At 43.0% G+C, this 21,591-nt stretch overlaps 1 protein-coding gene across 4 annotated transcripts; it reads right to left on the bottom strand.

Moving 5' to 3' along the window:
* Nucleotides 1–759: 759 nt before the first annotated feature.
* Nucleotides 760–21,591, bottom strand: zbtb7b (zinc finger and BTB domain containing 7B). Of its 4 annotated transcripts, none has more exons than XM_031740832.2 (4): nucleotides 21,035–21,591; nucleotides 18,539–18,648; nucleotides 3,920–4,998; nucleotides 760–3,798 (listed from the first exon to the last, which is right to left on the bottom strand). In XM_031740832.2, the coding sequence occupies exons 3-4, from the start codon at nucleotides 4,990–4,992 to the stop codon at nucleotides 3,168–3,170; spliced, it is 1,704 nt and encodes a 567-aa protein (XP_031596692.1). In that variant the 5' UTR covers nucleotides 4,993–4,998; nucleotides 18,539–18,648; nucleotides 21,035–21,591; the 3' UTR covers nucleotides 760–3,167. The 4 variants fall into 4 exon arrangements, with proteins under 4 accessions (XP_031596692.1, XP_031596698.1, XP_039475865.1 ...); XM_031740838.2 differs by lacking the exon at nucleotides 21,035–21,591 and adding an exon at nucleotides 20,668–20,754; XM_039619931.1 differs by lacking the exons at nucleotides 18,539–18,648; nucleotides 21,035–21,591 and adding an exon at nucleotides 10,173–10,283.

The raw sequence follows: 21,591 nt of genomic DNA, 5'->3' as shown, positions 1-21,591 counted from the left end.
GGCAGGAGTCTCTGTGGACTATGATGTTTGCAGATGACATTGTAAACTATAGGGAGAGCAGGGAGCAGGTGTAGGAGATCCCAGAGAGGTGTTGTTATGCTCTGGAGAGAAGATGAATGAAAATCAGTACAAACGAGATAGAATACATGTGTGAATGAGAGGTGGAAGGTGAACATGTGAGAAATAGAGGTAGTGAAGGTGGATGAGTTTATATACCTCTGGTTAGCCATCAAAAAGCAAACAGTGCACAAGAGAAATGAAGAAGAGAGTGCTGGCAGGATGGAGTGGGTGGATACGAGTGTGAGGGGTGAAGGATAGTAGCAAGAGTGAAAGGCAAACTTTACAAGATTGTCGTGAGATCTGCTCTGGCGTATGATTTGTAGATAGTAGCACTAAGGAGGCAGAGCTTGAGGAGGCTAAGTTGAAGATGCTGATTTTTTGGGGGGAGTGACCAGAATGGACAAGATTACAAATGTGTATATCAACGGGATAGCTCAGGTTGAGCAGTTTGGAGACAAAATTAGAGAGGCAAGGCTGAGATGGTTTGGACATGTGCAGAGGAAGGACATTATATATATGGAGCTGCCAGGCAGGAGGAAAAGAAAAAGGGCCCAGAGAAGATTCATGGATGTAGTGGAGGAGGATATGCAGAAGGTTGGTGTGATAGGAAGAGGATACTGGGGATGGGGTGAGATGGGGGCAGATATGGAAAACAAATAGTAAAAAAGTAAAAAACAAAATAACAGTAACACAGAAACACCAAGCTTAGATATCTTTATTTATTCTCTTTACAATAACTGAAACAAATCTTGGGAAAATGAATTCATATCTCTGAGAAAGTCCACTAAAAACCGAAAGACAAAAATGTATCCCTGATAGCGGGGTCTCTGCTCAGACTGTACCCCATGTCCCTTCACCGAAGCCAGGAAAACAAAAAACAGCTCACATAGAAACTCACACTTCACAGCTGGCATCAGTTAAACCACATTCATTCACAAAGCTCCGACTGGGAGTACCAACACCCTTCATGCCCAGTACCAACCGTCATACTGCCATTCCAGTAAGACTGGTTCTAGTAAGGCCAGTAGTTTACTGTCACTACTCGTATTCACCTACATTTTAATTCATTCATCTGTGGTTTAAACATCAAACAACTTGATATAAAAGCAAATATGAAACTACTGGCATTACACAAGTATGAAGAGTGTCAATCACCCTGCAGCACCAGTTTCTTCCCATTCGATATTTTATTTAATCACTTAGTGCATTGCTCAAGATTTCCTGAGAATAGTTGCAGCACAAAAAAACAAAAAACAAACCAAAAACTAAGGCAACTTCATCCCAATATATATAGAAGTATATATTATATTTGACAATATCTGTACTAATATACAGGAGGAAGCATGTGGGTTTTAAAGAAGTATTCTCTAGTTGAATCACAATTTTTTAAATGGTAGTAAGTGAGTGAATGGAAAAGATTTTAAAGGTCGGACAAAAAAAAAGAAAAAAAGCTTGAAGCCTCAAAATCTCATAGTGCAAAATAAACTGGAAACAGAGAAAAGGATTCACTACAAGGAAAAGAGCTGACAGTGCACACAAGGCCAGATCAGCGTGGCTGATACAGCAGGCTCTGAAAATGCAGATTTCAATGAAAGTGAAAATAAAAACACAAACGCTGTCACTTCAAGCAATTGATGGTTGCATCACACCCCGTGAAGGTTCTGCTCCAGGTAAAGTGTGATTAAAAGCTTTTGGTCAAAAACGAATGAACTGAAAAGACAACGGCCCCCTTTAGGCCGATCTGTAAGAACTGCTATGCAACAACATGTGATACAGTACCATACATGTTGAGTTAACAACTGAAGAGCGTGCTGAAAAGTCTGTTTACGAGGGAGGGTTTCAACCCCTGATACTGCTGTTCCCTTCTCTCTGGAATGTGCCTGTGTTATGGAACCTGATGGGGTTAAATGTGCAAAGAATGCATTTGAGGATGAATGGCCAAAAAAAACAACAAAAAACCCAAAACAAAGACACTGCCTGTAAAAAGGCGTTGAGGTGTATGGAGATCATGAGGAAAGATTTTTAGCGTAATGCAGCTTGGATGAGGAGCGGATCAGATCTGTGTCCAACCCTCTATTTGGTCTTACAAAAGAGTTTGAGCCGAAGAACCTTAATAAATATCAATAAATAAATAAATAGAGAAAGGGCGTGGGGGCTCGTCGTCTTCGATCAAAGAACCCGAGTGAGTGCATTGGAAGACTTTAGTCCACAGCTTCTCGGGAGTGGGGGGAGAATTGTCTTTACCATTTATCAGCATCAACTCATTGACCCAGACTTTGTCTCTTTTTGGTCAGGCATTTAACACAGAGCTCTGCAGCTCTTAAACACTCAAATATAGAAGCAGGTTTCTTTCTCATGGCTATCAAAACAGTTGGGAAGAATCTTGCCTTCAAACCCAACATTGGCTACAGTTCACCTCTCTCATCTCCTCTTAAGAAAAACCTAAAATCTTTGGTTTATGCACCAAATCAAAGCTCACTCTACAACTAACAACAAAAAAAGAAGGTAAGATTATTGCTTTCAATGCACAGAAAAAGTCTAATTATTTAGACTGCATTTCCACTGATAACCACCAGAGGACAGGGCACACAAACTCATTGTTGTGATCCAGCTGATATGACTCCTGAAGTGCACCTGAATCAACTTATTTTGTAACTAAAATATACATCTTAAACTATCACTCCATGCCGCAGCCCTGGATTTTAGTTTGCATAGTAAAAAGCATCCCAGGAACCACATGCGCACACACACACACTGACACACACCAGCTTCCAAAAATAAAATCAAGACATAAGAAATAGCTCAAACCTAAAGTAAATGAAATTAAACGGCAAACAAGAAATACATTTTAAAAGACAAATTAAATCAAATGCCAACAACCAGAAGACAAACATTTAAAATATCGCAGAAAACCCGTTTTACAATTTTTGTTTTATTATATTTTTTCATTTAATATTTGTTTTCTTAAGCGCTCTCTATCGGTGAGCAGCAGGTAATTAGTCCAGCCACCTGAGTGATCTTATTATTATTATTATTTTTTTTATTGTGGATGTTTTACCACACACGCATACACACACTTGTTCAGTCAAACAGACGTTCTGTTTTCACTATTCCTCTTCTTCTGCCTCCTCGTCTCCCATTTCCTCTTCGATTTCCTCGGCCCACCGGTCGCGCTGTGTAGCTGGCGAGCGGGTTCTTCCTGCATCTTCTCCCTCCGCCTCCCTGCCTGCTCGCATGTCCAGCCCTCGTAGGAAAAGCTCAGGGTAGCTGGCCAGCCTCTGAGACCCAAACTGGGCCAGAGCCTGAAGGGCGAGAGAGTGCTCCCTCTCGATGTCACCTGGAAATAGAAGAGGTGGACCGGCGCCGGAGCCACTTCCCCCTTCCAGCACTGTGCGGGGGATGAACGTAGAGGAGTGGGGCTGTAAAGACATAGTCTCCAGATGGTTGGACAGCTCCCTCCTGCCTCCCTCACCACTCCCATCCTCCACCAGCTCAGGCCCACGTCTGGGGCGGCGCGTGCGTAACTCCAGGCAGCTGTGACCCTTGCGATGACGCTGGAGGTGGTCCTCCCGGGCAAATGCCTTATGACAAAGCGGGCACTCGAAGGGCCGCGCCCCACTGTGGAGGGACAGGTGGTTTTTGAGGTCATAGGAATGCAGAAACCGGGCAGGGCAGTGGGGGCAGGGGTACGGGCGCTCGCCTGTGTGTTTCCTCATGTGGATCTTCAACTTATCATTGCTGATGAAAATAGAGCAGAAGACAAAATCATGAAGAGGTAGAAAGAGTTAAAAAAGAATATGATGAAAAAACTAACAACAACCTAGCACATTCTGATTATCGTAGTAAGAAGTTTCTGTACCGGGTAAAGCGGACTCCACAAGCACTGCACTGGAAGGGTTTCTCTCCAGTGTGCGTCCTCATGTGTCGTGGCAGTTTTCCTGCTCCGTGGATGATCTTCTGGCAGACAGGACATTGCTGTGGGGTCTGAGACTTCCTCTTTCTCCCCCCTCCCACTACTGAGGGGGCTGCACTGCGATCAGCTACAGAGGTAGGCATGGAGGTGCTTCCCATCAGCATACCATCTTCGCCCAAACCCTCAATCTCTTCATCCCCTGACAGCTTGTCATTTAGGGGCGGGATGGGAGGTGGGTGGGCTATACGAGGGCGGTCTTGTAGCCAATAAGGGAGCCCTCCGTTTAGTGTAGCCCCTCTGCCAGGTTCTCTAATCTCTTTAGGATCTCCGTTCTGGCTAGGTGTGAGGCGAAGCTCGTGGTGTTCGGGGCTAGGAGGCTGAGTAGAAGGCAGAGAGCGAAAGCTGTCGGATGCAGGTGAAGGATGCGAGAAGGGAGAAGCAGGCGGCGGGTTCAAAGGTGAGGAGTTGATGTTGTGATATGGCCCAATTTTTTTCACCTTTTTTCTGTCTGTTTTTCTTCTGGAGGCCTTCTCTATTACCCTCTCTCCCCCTACAATTCTATCAGTAGCTGTGTGCTGAACTCTCTGCTCCTCTGCTGCCTCCCCCTCTGCCTCTGCCGTCTCCCCCAGGATGTCTCTGCAGGCGTCAGCCACACACTGGATGCCCAGAAGCTGAGCCCCTCGCAGCACATCTCTCATCCCAGAGCTGGGGATCGTCAGAGTGGCAGTGTAGGCGAACTCCAGCAGGGCGTCCAAGGCGTCTGGTGCCACACAGTCCAGCTGGCAAACGCTGAAACCTCCTCCGCCCTCGCCGCCCGCTTCTTCTGTACCGAACAGTCGGCGGAAGTACAGACTGACGGCAGCCATGACCGAGCGGTGCGTCGGGTAGCGTGCCCCGCGGGAAGTCAGGGTGAGGTCACACAGGAGCCCTGTCCTCCTCTGGTCATTGAGGTGGGACAACAGTTCATTGCTGTGCTCTGGGAAGGGAATCCCAATCAGCCCGTCCTCTCCTGGAAACATTGCCACCTACATGACAGAAAGGTAATTCAATTTATGTGCGGAAGCAGAGGGATGAGCAAATTACAGGTTCATTTTTTGAAAGAAAGACACGTTACTGCTGTGTAGTTTCTAAAAATAAGAGACCATCCTTCACAGAGTCATAGTTAAATCTCCCAAAAATAAATCTCAAAGTGTCACTGATGCTAGGATTCCCCTTTCACCTGACGTACAGTTTAAATGGAGATCAACAACAACAACAACAACAACAACTCTGCCTCATGATCCTCCTCGCCTCACTCTCCCTGTGCTTTTGATCCAGGTTACTAAATCAGGAGGTGGTGATTTTTGTTGGATGTCGAGAGGTTGGGGCATTTGAGAAAAAGTTCAAATGAAGGCAACCAAATGAGAGCTAAGTGAAATACAAAAATCAAGAGGAAGCAGAAAAAAAAAAAAATCATGTGTGACACGGTGGAAATATAAAACAAAAAGGACAGTGAAGATGAGGAAAGGACACAAGGTTATGTAATGTGCTGTAGGCGTCGTAACTAGAGGGCAGTAGGTTAATTCGTGTGAAACCCTTATGGCATTAGCTGATTGAAATAAAATACCAGGTAGAGAGGGGCTGATGGAAGAGAGAGAGAAGGAAAAAACCCAAGCAAGGGAGGAAGTGACAGGCTAGAGTGGGTGAAAGGGGGAGTACCAGTGAAAGAATGAGGAAGGGAAAAAAAAAAACAGTAAGAGAATTATAAGCTTTAATAAAGACGAAAATAATCTGACGTCAAATACAAATTTTTTGAGTTGCAACAGGTCCATCGGTGACTCTCATAACACAGTCTTTGTATTTTTTCTTTTAAAAGTGGCACGAGGATATTTTAGAAACCAGTTTTTCGACAAGAAGTATGAGCGGTGGGTTGAACGTAAAATCCCGTAATGAACGTCAAGCAAGGACAATGACTTTCTTTATTTCCCTTTGTGAGATGTGACAGTAATAAGACCCAACAACTCCCTTCTTTGGATCCCTAAGCTCGCACCTCACCCTGTCCACACTGTACCTGGTCGACAATATCTGTTCACACACCTGAGCAGACCAGATTTTCCACAAACAACTCACCCTCCAGATTCCCCCTCCCTGCCCTTCATCTCCCTCCCATAGCAACTGGCAGCCCCCTGGCCATCCAATAACAGTGTTCACACGGTGCCCAGAGGGCTCTGCTCAACAACAGTACATCCACCTGACTAACCTGCTCCAAAACACACCCTATTAAACACACACGTGCATGCACAAGAGCACACAGGCACACACACACACACACACACACACAGAGTACACATGAGCACTTGCACACATAGCGTGCCAATCTGTGGCTCCCCCCACCCACCATTGTTAGATTTAACCTGTTATGTGATGATCTTAACGACAGGCTATTTAAGTCACGCAGAAATGCACCCCACCCATTCAACAACGAGAAAAGAAAAGAAAAGTAAAGGCAATTAATGAAATGCCTATCAAGAACCTGCCGGTACCTTTCTGCAAACTTTGTGGTCCTTTTGATTTCTCAAACCGTCTCTTTCTCGTGCGAAGGTGAGAGGACGAACCCACCCAGAGGTCGTAAATGTTAATCCTACCTTCCCTTTCTTTATGGGCATGGGGACCGTCAGCTGGAGACGAGGCAGCGGCTGTCTCACGGCTTCCATCTTTTCGCTCTTCGCAAGTCTTCTCCTTCACTTTCCTCCTCGCTCGTTCTCTCTCCCTCTCAAAACCACTCTTTTTTTTCCTATTTCCTCCTTCCTTTAGATGTGCAGACAACTTAAAAGGTCTGATCTCTTTGTCAGAAGTCGGGGTTAAGCGTTCATCCTTGGGGATGTCTACCTCGTTCGCACATTCTGTCACTCACTCTCCTTCCTGTCGTACCAAAAGAGGGTGCAGGGTGACGAAGACAGATTGAGAGATACCCCTCCCCCCCAAGTCGCCTACGCGCCCCCTCTCTCCAAAACCCAACGGCCCATTTTCCGAACACTTTCCGATAAACATAATCTTCCTGCCGTCCCCTCCCTGTTCACAAGTACGAGGCCAACAGGTACGTGGATCGCAACGCGGCTAAGGTTATGGCATCGCTGCGGTTGCTGTGCATTAATACCCATCCGGCTTCAGACCATGCACATTAGTACAACTACTTTCGCAGGAAGGAAATAAGCACATGCAACCAAAAACCATGTGAAATGTAAAAAAAATAGAAGGAAAATGTCTTTTTTGGTAAAATCAAAGAACGCAAAAAACGAACAACCGTGTAAGAACCAAAATCATATTGGCATTGTGAGTCATATTAAAACAGTCAGGTAGGTGCAATATGAGAGTTAAACCATATCACATTGCACCACTGAGACAAACTGGTGCAAAGTGCTCTTCCTTTGAAACTTAGGCGTGTTGAACGTCACTGGGTACTTGTCACAAAATACCACCAAAGACTCTGTTACAAATATTTACTAATATTTCTGAAGCCAACGCACTTGTACAAAGAATTATCTCGCTGAACTTGAGGCATCAAGGACGACATGTAGGGCCAACTGCTGATATAGAAGAGTGAAGACGTTCAGACGGCCTTTTCAATTTTGTTTTTTGTTTTTTTGGACACCTAACTTTTTCTTTTAAACTCACATTTCTCAGACTTGGGATGTCAGACATTTTCAGATTATTACAAATGAGGATTAGCCGCTTTTCCTCGTCTTAGATTCCTGCAAACTGAATACGTTTGACTTTTAGAGCATGTGCTGGACAAAGAAAGCATAAAGATGTCCCTTTTTGCAACATCCATTTTCACCGTTTCCTAACATTTTACAGACAATTCTGAATTTGTAAAATGATGTTAAAAAAAATGTTTTAGGCCATCATCGTACAGATAATGAAAAGGAGAAAAAAAAAAAAAAAAAAAAAAAAACAGTGGAAACTAAGCAGATAGGATACTGGAGCAGAAAATTGTATTCAAACAGCTCCATCACTGGTAATCACTCCATTAAAATCAGATTCTTTATTTTTAAAAACACAGAGCACACGGTGTAATATTTGGAAATGCTTCTCAGAAAGCGAAAAGTCACTCGAACCCAAAAAACAGAAATTGAAGCCCTGCAGAAAAGCGAGAAACAAAGGGGTTTTGGTAGGAGCAAACAACGGTGCACATTAAATTTCCGGCACAGGGGAGAGAGAAAGAGAGAGAGAGACAGAGAGAGAGAAAAAAAAAAGAGCATCATGGGAGGTTGGTGGTTCAAGCTTGTTATTTTAGGCATATTCCTCAGAACAAAGACGTATTCGGAAAATAATAAGATTGCATAGAAGTTTCAACGATTCCCATCAATTTTCTGTCTGCCTGTGAGTCACTTAATACTGACACATTATGACATGCACAGCCACAAACTACACACTCTTGGTGTCTCCCCCCCTTCTCGTTCCTTGTCACTTTGTTTCTGGTTGTTTTTGCCGCTTACGAAGGACATGTCTGCATAAGTTGCTGAATCTTGCAACACATTGTAACTAATGTTAAACCAGCCCACAGGCTGATACCACAAACACATATTGTCATGCACTTGAAAGCTTCCAAGTGAGTGCTCAGTTATTAGTCTAACTCTTAATAACTGTCACTCTTAGTTTATTCATGTTAAACAGGACTTGTTACCTTAAAAGTCAAATAAGTGATAGGACTGTTTGCCTTTAGGTGTGTCTTCGAATGTCTCTCTTACTCTCGCCAAAACACACAAATAAAGTGAGCATGCAAAGTAGATAGAAGTCAAGTTTTTTTAACTCATGGAATTTTGGATTGTGTTTATTTTCTGTACATTTAATGCGACGGATGTTATCTTTCCAACAATTGCATCTCATCTCTTTCTTAGTTTTTTTGTTCTCACCTCCTACTCTTTGTCGACGGTGGAGGAATTTACCACCTCTGCAACTTTACGGTTTCCTCATCCCTTGCTTTCATTATGTGCACACTCTTCCTCTCTTTTAACAACAAAGATCTATTTGTTCATTTAAATATACAGATTCCAACTTCAAATCATTTTTTTTGGTCTCCATCTAACTGGGAGGCCACTGGTCAAAAACCTGCAGGTTATATGAAACGTATTTTTAAAAAAGAAGAAGAAAGAAATCAAAGAAATGAGGAGGATCTGCCGTGGATTTGCTTTTACTGAAGAGGAAATGGAAACTTAAATCCACAGTTACTGTCCACCAGCTCAACAGAAAGAGAGAGCAGTTTGTGTGGAGGCCAGGAAAACGACAGCTGCAGGATTGACCGAACCTGCTCACAAAGATTTACTCTTCAGTATAAAAGCAGCTTATACTATCCATCGTCTATATCGTGAAATCCCACTGCACACACTGAGAGCGTGTGGTAACTGGAACTAGAACTGTTGGTATTATTTTTATGGCTCCTATTTTCCGTTAAAGGCTGTAAGTTTTCCCAGTCCACCTCAATTATATCAGGCTCCAGCACTAAGGGGGAAAATATGACTTTATACTATTCACAGAAAACTGTGGCTGAGAGAGGGAGAAGGAGAAAAGCTTTTATGAATTCTGATGTCAGATGTTTTCCAGAGTGGCCTGCTCGTGTGTGTGTGTGTGTGTGTGTGTGTGTGTGTGTGTGTGTGTGTGTGTGTGTGTGTGTGTGTGTGTGTGTGTGTGTGTGTGTGTGTGTGTGTGTGTGTGTGTGTGTGTGTGTGTGTCCATGTTGGTTAATGTGAGCACTTGTGGTGTTCTGATGGCTTTCTCAGTACTCGCGCTAGCAGACCGACAAGTTTATGGATCGATTTTAGAGTTTTACAAAGTCGTTAGGTGAATCTAAATTGGAAGAAAGGCTTAAGAAAAATTGTGCAACAGTTTTGAACGTGGCTATGTGCAAAACGTTTGTGCTGTTCAGTGCCTCGACGGGAGCACACAGATGCGTTTCAGCGGCTCTGAATAAATTATTATAAAATGTCCTCGTTACAGACGGAGTTTCTGTATGAAATGAAATTCCTCCTACAGAGACACACAGTGACTAAGAAACAAACACGTGTACAAGTGTTTTCATTCATATAAAACCTCGTATTTAGCGCAAAGTTAATCCAAACCACAACAAAACAAATCATGATGCTAAACAACCTCTGCCACAAAAACAAAAAAACAACAACAAAGCAGCCAAACACATGAAAAATAAAATTCAAGCTCATACCGTTGCTCCTCCACACACCTCGTCCGGCTCACACCAAGTCTCTCCTCTGTTTGACAGACTGATTTAAAGGGTTTAGAAAGATTTCAACCTTTTTTTACACCTCACTTTTTTGGGGGTAATGACTTGAATGTGGTACTGGTACACCTTCGCTGAGAAAGAGTAGGGGGAGGAGGAAATGTGGGGGGGATGAGAAGAGATGAGAGTATACACACATAATGTCTGCCAAACCAGAACCGCTGCTTTCAGCCAGGTTAAGCGCTCTCAAAGGCACTACATTTGTAGTGACGGCTGTGTCTAAAACTGCATAAAAAGCAAAACTAAACGGACACAGGCAGGTCTTCTAGTAAAGCAGCACGTCCCTGCTGGGAGATAAAACACAAACTCCACCTGCTCTGTGTCCCAGCAGTTCCCTCCGGACTGAACATTTGCATCCCACCAGGAGATATAAAAACAGACGCAGCGAGGGGGGTGAATTTGAATCGCCATTTGAATTTGTCAAAGACAAGACTTGAGACACCATCATGATAATTACAACGATTGCACCCTGCAATAACTGAAGAGGAATTTAGAAAAAAAAAAAAAAAGAGAAAGAAAAAAAGAGAAGTCCTCTGAGTTGATATTACTCAGCAGAGTTTGTTCTTTCTTTATTTAAGAGTGCCCCTGCAACCAAGCCCTCCTCTGTCCTTACTGTAACTGGGGCGTTATGGTGTGTGTGTGTGTGTGTGTGTGTGTGTGTGTGTGTGTGTGTGTGTGTGTGTGTGTGTGTGTGTGTGTGTGTGTGTGTATAAAGTGTGACGCATGCGCACGCTGTGGTCTTAGTTCCAAGAACACATTACATTATTCATTTGGTTGGCAGAGCGAAGGCCCTTATCCCCTCGCCCTCCCACACCACAACACCACTGCGAGCTACAACAGCAGCCGGTTTGCATGCCAGACCTGAACGCCGGTGTGAATCTGCTGGAGGATTATCAGCTTATCAGCACATGGGGCAAGACATTTGGCTGCACATATACATTGTGTAATATCCACCAGCTTCTAACCTGACATCTATGGGAATAAAAGGCTTTTGTGTTTCCCTTTACCACATGAGAGTTATGCATCCAAAGGCTCTATACTGAAAACATTTAAAGAATGACATTACAGTGTGCAAGGGACAAAATGGTTGGCTTTTGAGGAATAACTACTAGAAAGTCATGGTTTTATTTTGAAAATATTATTTGTTGTAACTTAGGAAACAGGATTTGTGCTAGCCATTATGTTTGTATAGTTTAATGTAATTTTATGGAAGCGTCTATTTGATATCTGGAGGAGAAGGAAGTGAGGGGATGCCTCTAAGACTTTCAAACATTTTTTTAATGTGTAATAAAACTGTAAAAGTGAACTAAAAGTGTAGTAAGATTTAAAGAATACACAGAACATTGGAAGATACGATTTGGTTATGATTAGTTTAAAGATCGGTTTAAAGTACTTTAACTTTAACTTTACATGTTTTTTTTCCCCCATTCTGAATCATTTTCTAAAGCAGTGTCAATTTATTTCTGTAAAAAAACAAAACAAAATAACAAAAAACATTTTTGTGCTTATTTTCTTTGCCCGAAATCAGCCTCAAGTTGAATTCTTCTGTTTGTTTGCCCCAGTTAAAGAAGGAGAAGGAAAGGAAAAATCAATCTGAGGTTGGAAGGAAAACGGTCTGAGATTTGAGAAGAGGCAACAAAAGTTAAAAAAAGGAACATGAGGGAGGTATGTTTTCTAAAAACACACATGTTCTTAGAAATCAAACAAGTGTAAGGAGGGTATGGGGGAGGAGAAACACATGAGAGTGTGTGAGTGAGTGAGTGAGTGAGTGAATGGGGAGTGGGTGTTGAGATACTCTGAAAGATAAAGCAGAGAGGAGGTTAAGACAGGAAAATCTAGTCCCAGCCTCGAACAATCTGTGTTAGCGAAGAGACATGAAACAAGAGTAGAGAGAGTTAAGTTACAAGGGGTGGAGGGGAGGAAGGTGGAGGGGAGGAAGGGGGAGGAAAGGGGGGGGGGAGACAGAAAAAGAGAAGGGAGAGGAGCCATGACATGAAGACTGGGAGGTAAACAGAGCGATAGAGCAAGAGGTGAACACATGCACGCAGCCACAGGAAGTCGCCGAGTCCTTGCAGGTGTATGCGTTTGCGTGTGTGTGCAGATGTCTGAGGGTAGCAGCCACCTCTATCATTAGCATCACCAGAAGGGAGTTTCACCCTAAGATGGAGAAAATGCACAGATGTGTGAGAGAGAAAGAAGGCATGCTGACAGAGTGGTTTCACACTCTGCTCTCCCCCTCTTTTAGCTCCTTATCTGGTCAGCAGTTTCTAGCCCCAGAACTCCACAGCTGTGCGTGTACGCTGAAACATCAAGGTGTGTGTGGGCGAATTAAATGCCGCACCCTGCGTCAATTAATAGGCAAAAGCAGGAAATGTTATCTTATTGAGTGTGTGTGTGTTTTCTTATATCTGATGAGCCGAATTGAGCTGATGAAGTTAAGGAATGTTTCCACTGAGAGAACGACAACATGCGATTGCATGTGAAAAAAAGAATCCACGAAAGTGCAAAAACGTCAGACATACAGAAATGTATGCTTGCCTTCAGTTAGCAGGAGTGTTAAAACATGCCAATCAGGTAGAGCAAATGAACTGTGTAGGCGTACTGCACCCGGTGCAGTAACTGTGGTCAGAAATCAACCCGACATCCTCACAGTCAGTTTTAGATGAGAAATCACATGGAGAGTTTAACAAAAAAAGTGTACAAATATATATTTATATATATATGTTATGTTAATTTTTTACATTACATTACCTGAGAGAATATTTAAATTAGGTACAGGAGAAGAGTTCATTAGCAACTAGGAAGTCACTTTTCAGTCATACTTTCAATCGACGCTAGTGCGATACTGCAACGTAATCGGGGCTAAAAAACCTGTATTATAAAATAAATACGTTTTATTTGCAAATAGATTAATGTCCCCCTGCTGATTAAATTTTAAACTAAAAAAAGAAAAAGTGGCAAAAATATGAATCCAGAAACAATACAACAAAATATTTAAATACACTTTTTCAATACATATGCAATATACTACAATGATACACACACATATTTAAAATACATCTATAATCATTTTCCTAATTTTTTTATTTTCTCTACACACAGGTGTATAAGAGGATGTTTGTCAACAGGTTATTAGTTTATAATATAAAGGTAACAATGTAAATCAGTTTCAATAACTGGTCATGGCTTTGAAAAGCAAGTACATATATAATATATGTACTATGAAAATTATAGAAATAACATGTTTGTACATGTGTTGATAATAAGAAGAGTAATAAAAAAAAAAAGTAGTATTTTGTAGAGTTACACAAGCTCACTCCATGTTGCATTTTTTTAGGGTAAATAATTGGCCAGAAAAAAAGAAGAAAAGACAAAAAACCAATTCACAGTTTGGTAGACGTATAATAAAAATATCCTTATGAGTTCTTTATGTGTAATACTCACACATTTAACATCTGAATTCCTGTCAGTCTCCCTGCACATTATACTCGACATCTCCAGTTCTCTCCTCGAGCTGAATGAAAACTAACTTGTCCTGCTCGATACTCCTCATGGAGCCGCTTATAATATAATGTCCGACTGAAGCTTTCAGCCTTGCTGTGCAGGATATAAAATTATATTCATAAGACTGCTGGGGAGATTTCACCATGTGATCAACCTAATGCAGTCAAACACGACCCCACCACCACCTGTGATGCAGAAATTACTGTAGACCTGAGCCAAAAACTCCAAGCTTTACTTAAAAAAGTTTACGCTTACATTTTTTTAAAAATTTGTTGGTGTGTGTTCCTGTGGGTGCTTGAGAATGTAGTAACAGCAGTGGTAGGTGGAGCAGGTGAGGTGGTTTTGGAGATGGCAATCAGTAGATGGGGCAAAATGTTACGTGAAAGTATTCAGCAAGATATTCTTGCAGTACTTTTAAGTGAAATGCTCACTTAAGGATGCTGGAATCGACTGAAAAACCTAGATTAGTACTCAATATTGTTACCAGGCATGTGTGTAATTGTGGGTCCATTACATTAAAGTTGTCTAAACAGTGGGAGGGTCTTAACAGCTGCTGTTCTCCTGCACAAATGAACTCCCACTTAAGAGGAAGATATTGCAAAAGGGCTGGACACACACACACACACACACACACACACACATCCTCACAGAGAGAAATGTTGCAAAAACTAACTGATCCTGATCAATTTCCTCTTCCTGTGCTCTATAAAAAAAAAAGGTCGACCACTAGAACAGATGGAGAGATAAATGAAAGACAAATACATGAGAAAAGATCGAGAAACGGCTCAGGGGAAGATTAGGCAAAAAAAAAAAAAAATTAAAAAAACAAAAAACAGGTGAAAGCTGCCAGACTGGTAGAAATGAAAAGAAAGAAAGACGACCAGAGGATATGACCGAACAATGTGTCACTTTCCTGACAAATTGGCTCAGCTGTATGGGAAGAGGAGGAGGCCGCTTATGTTTACTGTAACTACAATCCATGAAATATTATCAGAACCTCAGCCCAGCATCAGGGAGGGCTTTACCGTTTAGCTGACTGGTGTACAACTGCAACACCCACTGCTGTGGTATGAGAAACCATGCAAGAAGAAGAAGAGAAAAAAAAAAGAGAGAAAACAAGAAACCTGAACTTTAACTGATGATCAAATGATCAGTTAGTGAAGCCAATGCAGCCTGAACGATGGACGAACATCTCAGCAAAACTTTGTGGTCCACAAATACTTCTATTTTAAATTGCATTTAAAATAAAAACAATGCAATTCACATTTTAAACAAAAACTACAAAAATTAGATTAGATTTTTTCCAGAAGGGATGATGATGTGCAGCCTTTTGGAATGAACGCCTCCATTTGCAGCTGGAGTTCCCCTCTGAGCGCCGCACATGAAAGGGGTCAGTTTCAGCTGCAATGACTCCCTTTGCCTGCGCATGTTTGGGTGTTTATTCTCACTTTCCCTGAAGTGTTGTCTCATTGTACCTATTTATGATAACCGCCCGCTCAATGTGTACAGAAACAATTGCACTGTTACTAGAAGAGCTGAATCACGATCACTCCTTCAGTCTGTAGCTTTTGTTTTTTCCCTCAGGCCCCCCTTTTTCTCTTTAACTCGTTACAAGAAGAAGAAGAAGAGTCACGGCCACCTGCTGCTTGGTTAACACTAGGGTGGCGTGGGCTGTGAAGCTGGTGGTCGAGAGCAAGGGAGGGCTGTCAAATGCTACAGAAACTCATGACTGAAAAGAGGAAATGGCAGATACATAACTTCCTCTATTGACACAGATCGAGTGGGGGCAAGACTCAACTGTAGTCGCTGCAGACTGGATTACGGACACCATGCAGTCACCCCTGTGTCATTATGGCTTTAAAGTGGAGAAACAACCGCCATATATGGTGAAAATGCGCAACTTGTCTAAAACCATGTATGTTTAAATAGAGGAAACTTCCGGGCACAGTCTGATTAGCGCAGTTACAGTATTGGATTTATTTAAGGATATCATGACAATAAACCGCTGGATGAAGACATTGTGATCTTTCACACACACACACACACACACACACACACACACACACACACACACACACACACACACACACACACACAAGTCAGAGTGCAGGGCACTACTGAAGGTGTCAGAGTGATGCTGGATGAGAACAAAGGAGACACAAGGAAGAGGGTGAGACACCTTCAGATATCTGGGGCTAAAAAAGAAACCTCGAGTTCTTTCAACTCCATCCTCCATCCCCCGTTCTCTCTCTCTCTCTCTCTCTCCCCCCCCACCTTCCTCCCACTCAGTCGGTTCATATGAAACTGAAAGACCCATGTCTGAATAGGGGGAATTTATATGGGCTCACATGCCCTAATTAAAGCATTTCCCAGAACTGTGTGCATGCATGTATCAGAGTGTGTGTGTGTGTCTGTGACTCTCTTCCTCGCCTGACAGACCACTCAATGTCACTTCCCTTTATACCCACCCTTTCACGGACACATGGTAGTCACCAGTCATACTCTAGCAAAGCAGTGGTCACATGAATTGTCACACCAACTTGCCCACCACACACACACACACACACACACACACACACACACACACACACACAATCACATGATAAAGTCATAAACAAATTCAAACCAAATTAAAATTAACCTTCAGTCCAGATAACTATACATAACATATAGGCTTTTTCATGCTCCAGCTTCCTTCAAAGAGAAGTGTTCTCTTTTTGACTAAACATATAACATGTAAACAATACATCATGCATTTTATTAATATACATTTTACTTCCTATGACAGTTAAGAGGAAGGGAAAGTTGACAGCTGCAGCTGTTTTAAAGGTAAAATTCAGTGTGATTTAAACACCAGCGTTATCTGGATTATGTGAAACAGAGGTAAATATGCACCGAGCGTGGCTGGAACTGCACTTCATACAGCACAAATGTTGGTAGGTTTGTGGCATCTTGCTGACATTGACAGGAAACTCTAGTATCTTCATTTAAATACTAATCAGCATCAGTAATCCGGTCATAAGACCTTTATTTTAGAGTTCAGCTATCTCAGTAGGTGGATCTGACCTTTCGCTGGCAGAAGGCATATCAAAAATATCCATTCATTACATGGTTTGTTTGCTAATCTCAATTTCACGATCACAACTGGAATCACAATTTAGCTTTAGAAAAAAAATGAATGAGTAAGATTCATCTCTCTCGTTCCATTTTAATTGCATGTTTTTAAATTAGCCAGCATATTGTTGCCTGAAGCTGAAGGAGCCGCTAATCCTCGAAGACTGCGTCCTCTGCTATGTGATTATGTCTAACATTACTGTTATGATGTCCTTAAAGCTCCTCAAAAGCTCCTTTGTGCTTATTTCCCAACAACAAAAACTTATAAATATCATCAGCCTGGTTTAAAAACATGAGGGTTTATTTTTGGCATTATTCCTGAGCCATCTTTAAAAGCCAGTAGAGCATCTGCAGCCAACAAACCACAGTGGAGTTAACTTCCAGGTTGCCTATAAAATATTTAACTGTTTGACCACTTTATTCAGCTCATATTTATTCCAAGGACACGGATGCTTTCACGATGCTGCTCCCAGCCCACCAAGACCAGTGTTTCCAGAGGATACCCCACACACACACACAAACACACACACACAACATGTTTGATTTAGTAAAGCTCATATGTTTGGCTGATATCGCACAAATTAGTCATGTATGTATTACTCAGCGTGGTAAATGAGTGCAAATGGAGCCGAATATTTACAGCCATTTAGAGAGTGACTGAACTTGTTTCATAAGCGGCACTGATAATATGACATTTTGGTAGCGATTAAATAGCAAAATCCATTTTAAATAAATATATATTTATTAAATTAATTCTGTGTAATAGCATATAATATGTTCAGAATTACATTATTACTTTTTAGGAAGCTGCAGGATAAGAAACACTGCTAAAGCGACACCATGTCGATTTAATGTCACTGTCTAATTCATCTATGAGCTTGCAGGGGAGCTAATTAATATAACTGTAACATATACCATCAACATGGGGTTTTTTAAAAAGTCTAGCAGGGTAACACCGTGTATTCACAAGTTTTAAATAATATTAGGAGAGACCTGCATTCTGAAGTCACAGGAAAATCAGTTCCTGAGGTGACCTTATAGGCACTGACGCAAGCTCCTTTCACACTCTTCACACAATTGCTTTTGTGACTCAACACCACACACACAACTTATGTCCTGCAAGTGTTATCTCCACTTGTACTGTTCATTTCCGTCTACTCCTTGACGCACAATTTCTTCTCCATTGCTGAGGGTGGCCATTCGAAACAGGCGTTAAGACGTTGGCTTTCAAATATGCTTGGATGACACAACAACATTTCAAGATAATCGTTTTCCCATTACACGGCAACGCACGGCTGCCTGACAGCATAAGTGTCGGGAAAACGGAGCGAGTGAGTGATACGCAGACTAAAGCCTCAGCTTTGCTCGTCTGCCGTTGCTCTGCAGACGACAGCTGCCGCTGGACTTTCCGTACCCTGCTTGAGTAGGTTATGTCCCACATGCCAGTCAACAGTATTTTTCACACCTATTGGTAATTGCTTCAATTGCTCACCTTAAAGCTGAGATTAGGATAATTCTGTACCTGCCCACTTTGTGTTGCTACTGATTATTTCACCCGCCTGAAATCTATTGACATTTTGTGGTCTCAGGTTGCTACATAAGTGCTAGTCTCTTCCTGAGTGTACACGTGTTTACAGTGTAAGTCATATTATAAAAAGGTGCGAGCTTCCTACCTCCAGTCCATAAACCCAGGAGAAGATGGGTTCTTGCTTTCTGTTCTTTCTCCTTTGCACGACCCCCTACTCTTTGGTTCTTTGCTCAGAGGTTTGCAGATGTCATACACCTGAAAAAGAAAAAGAAAGAGGCTTTAATGCTTGAATTTTAAAATTGAAAGATGCAGTAAAAAAAAAAAAAAAGAAAAGAAAAGAAAAGAAAAGAAAAGAAAAGAAAAGAAAACGCACAAACCAGCTGTCCTCTCTCTCTGCTATACACCCCTTCCTCCAAACGTACAGTTGTTATGGACTAGAAAAATGAGTGTACAGTGATTGTTGGCTTCACACAAAATTTAAACTTCTTCTTTAAACCAAAGCGGTGTCTAAGTTTCACTTTTTTTAATACTGCTCTGTGCTACTCTTTTGATCTGGTTTATAAAATACCTGTGACTGGTTTCCTGTCATACTTTAGATTTTCCAAAGGCTGAAAATGAAGTCCCGAGGAGGTGCAGGAGCGTAGCACTTTCTCTCAGAGCACTTGAATTACAGTGTGAGAGAGCTGTTATTGATTTTTGCCCAATAATGTCAAAGAACACAATGCCTGGAGCTTTAATTTGATTGTTACCTTTAACTAAAGGGTGCGCGAACAAAGAGAGGAGATGTGATCAACTGATAAAGAAAAACACAAGGTGCTGACTAACTAAACGACGCCCGTTTCGTTTTTGTTTTGTCAGATATGTTGGGTTAGCTACGTTGCATGTGGATAAGCACAGACACACACACACACATTTGCACACCCACAAGTTATCATATGATGCACCAGATGTAATTTGGAGGGGAGTGGGGAGTTCTTGTAGAAGAACAGAAAAAGAAAAATGCACCGACAGAAACCAACTGCTTCCTACTTTGACTTCTTCGGAAAAGAAGTTCTCCAACTGTAAGTAGGGTTGGGAAAGCCCACACACAAATACACACCCCTACACACACACACACACACACACACACACACACACACACACACACACACACACACATCTTTTAGATGAACATGATTAGCAACATACCATGTACAAGTAATGAGGGCTTCTTTTTTTTAATGTCCCCAGCTCTCTAACTGAAGGACAGTAAGTATTCATGTTTCTGCAGATTCAGACTAAACATGATGATGAAATATCCAAGGCTACAAAAAGCAGGCGTGCAGACAGCAGGCCAAGATGGAGGTCATGTTAGGACACCAGGAATAAGGGTGGTGGTGGTGGGGTAAAACACAGATGTCTAATTATGTTGCAGACAAAGTTAGGGCAAACAGAGCTGGCTTTAAGAAATTATTTCAAAACCCTGATGGCTCTTCTATGTGTGGCGCCAACCCAGTGTAAGTGTTAGAAATGCCCCATCACATGATGGTGGTAACCGGTTCACAGAGAACACAACACACACACACACACACACACACACACACTAAAAGAAAACAGAAAGTACCCAGGCTGTCTTTTAAGGTCTCCTTCTTGTCTTTTTGCTACCTTCCTTCCCTGGTTTCACAGCCACCCACTCTCACCCCTCAGAGACACAGAGGTGAGACAGAAGGAAGAAAATAAAGAAGGCTTCAGTAACACCTGAGCCTGGGAGCTTCACGGGGCTTTAACTGCCTGCAAGGGCGCCTAAAGATTTAACCAAACAAGCTGCTCACAGCACAGGGAAACCAAACCCAAGCCAGTTGAGCTTGTTAGGCCGGTCTGTCAGAGGGGCAAGTCAGCAACACGGTTACCTCTTCAACAACACACACACACAGAAGCCCACTGGTATGACAACCCTCCCCACCCATGATGCAGGCTGAAGCCTTAACCTAACATTACAGCCTTTGTAACACAGGATTGTGACAGGATTAAAATAAAACACTGGGTGCGCCATGGGGATGATGATGATGATGATGATGATAATGATGATTAACAGACCACTGAGGGTGGCTCGTTTAGGCGCAAGAGACTAAATCCAGCAGATCCACAGCACCGCGTGCCCGTGAGTGGCGCAGGGAGGCAGGTGATGTGCGTGAGAACAGGTTATAGGTTTTGGATGTCAGCCGGTGTTCTCGGCTATAATTAGCAGCCCAGTCTCCAGAAATGTACCCGCCGACCCCGCTCCGTGTCGCTCACCTGGCCGCCGCCGCGCGCAGACGCACGTAACAAACAGCGGCTGCAGCACCTGCTTCGCCCACCCGCAAAAAAACAGAAGAACCGTGAGAGCATGTGTGGCTCTGTGCGCTTCTAAAAGTAAACCGAAACGCTCTTAATAAATGTCGACGGGAGTTACTGAGTAGCCGTGACGTGTTCAGTCCTCCCGTGACCCTGATCAGAAACCGGGAAGGAGGGAGGAGGGACGAAAGCGCCCGAGGCAAGCCGGTGCTGTCACGGCAGAAAAAACAAAACAAAACAAACAAACCATGCCCCCTAAAAACAACATTTACTTTACAGGATTGCTCTAGTTTACTGACATTTCGAGGGCAGACAGGTGAATAGTTACCTGAGTGCCGGTGTGTCACCTGTCCTGGCTCGTCGCCTCCCACCTGACCGGCCTCCACACTTCCTGGATTACTCCGTCCCACCCTGCCGACTTCTTCTACTTCGTATATTTCTTTTTTTTTATGCTCCCAGCTCTCGCTTCTTCTTCGCCTGAAGGCGGGGGGGTTCACCGCTCCTGTCGTCCTCAGCTCGACACCTGCGAGGTTTTCTTACTCGCCAAATTGTGCGTCGGCGTTTTTTTCCCCCTCCCTCTCGCAGCTCCTTTCTCCTCTTCTCTCTGCAGACCGCCGGCTCTCTGGGTTGCTCTGACCCCCTGTCTTCTGCCTCCGCTGGCCCACTCCGACTCCCAGCTCCTCCTTTCTGAGAACCAGGAAGCGGCTTGCCCTACTTACACCCAGTCGCGGATTGGCTCTGGCAGGGCTGGAGAGGAGACCGCCGGGGTGGGCAGGGCACAGGGGGAGGGAGAGAAAGGACAAGAGAGGGGTCCGGCTCTGGCGCGATAGGCCAGCAGCGGTGTCTGTCGAGCTGTCAGCGGCGGAGGGAGGAGAAAGGTGGGCA

The sequence above is a fragment of the Oreochromis aureus genome, linkage group 11 (assembly GCF_013358895.1).
Source record: "Oreochromis aureus strain Israel breed Guangdong linkage group 11, ZZ_aureus, whole genome shotgun sequence".
NCBI lineage: Eukaryota > Metazoa > Chordata > Actinopteri > Cichliformes > Cichlidae > Oreochromis > Oreochromis aureus.
The sequence above is the reverse complement of the archived record's forward strand: the minus strand, read 5'-3'. Positions and strand labels throughout refer to the sequence as shown.

Coding starts and splice junctions, on each gene's coding strand:
- zbtb7b (XM_039619929.1), bottom strand. CDS start 6,666: ATGGAAGCCGTGAGACAGCCGCTGCCTCGTCTCCAGCTGACGGTCCCC. Junction 4,999..6,597: donor TGCCCATAAAGAAAGGGAAG/GTAGGATTAACA, acceptor TCTGTCATGTAG/GTGGCAATGTTTCCAGGAGA. Junction 3,799..3,919: donor TGTGGAGTCCGCTTTACCCG/GTACAGAAACTT, acceptor TATTTTCATCAG/CAATGATAAGTTGAAGATCC.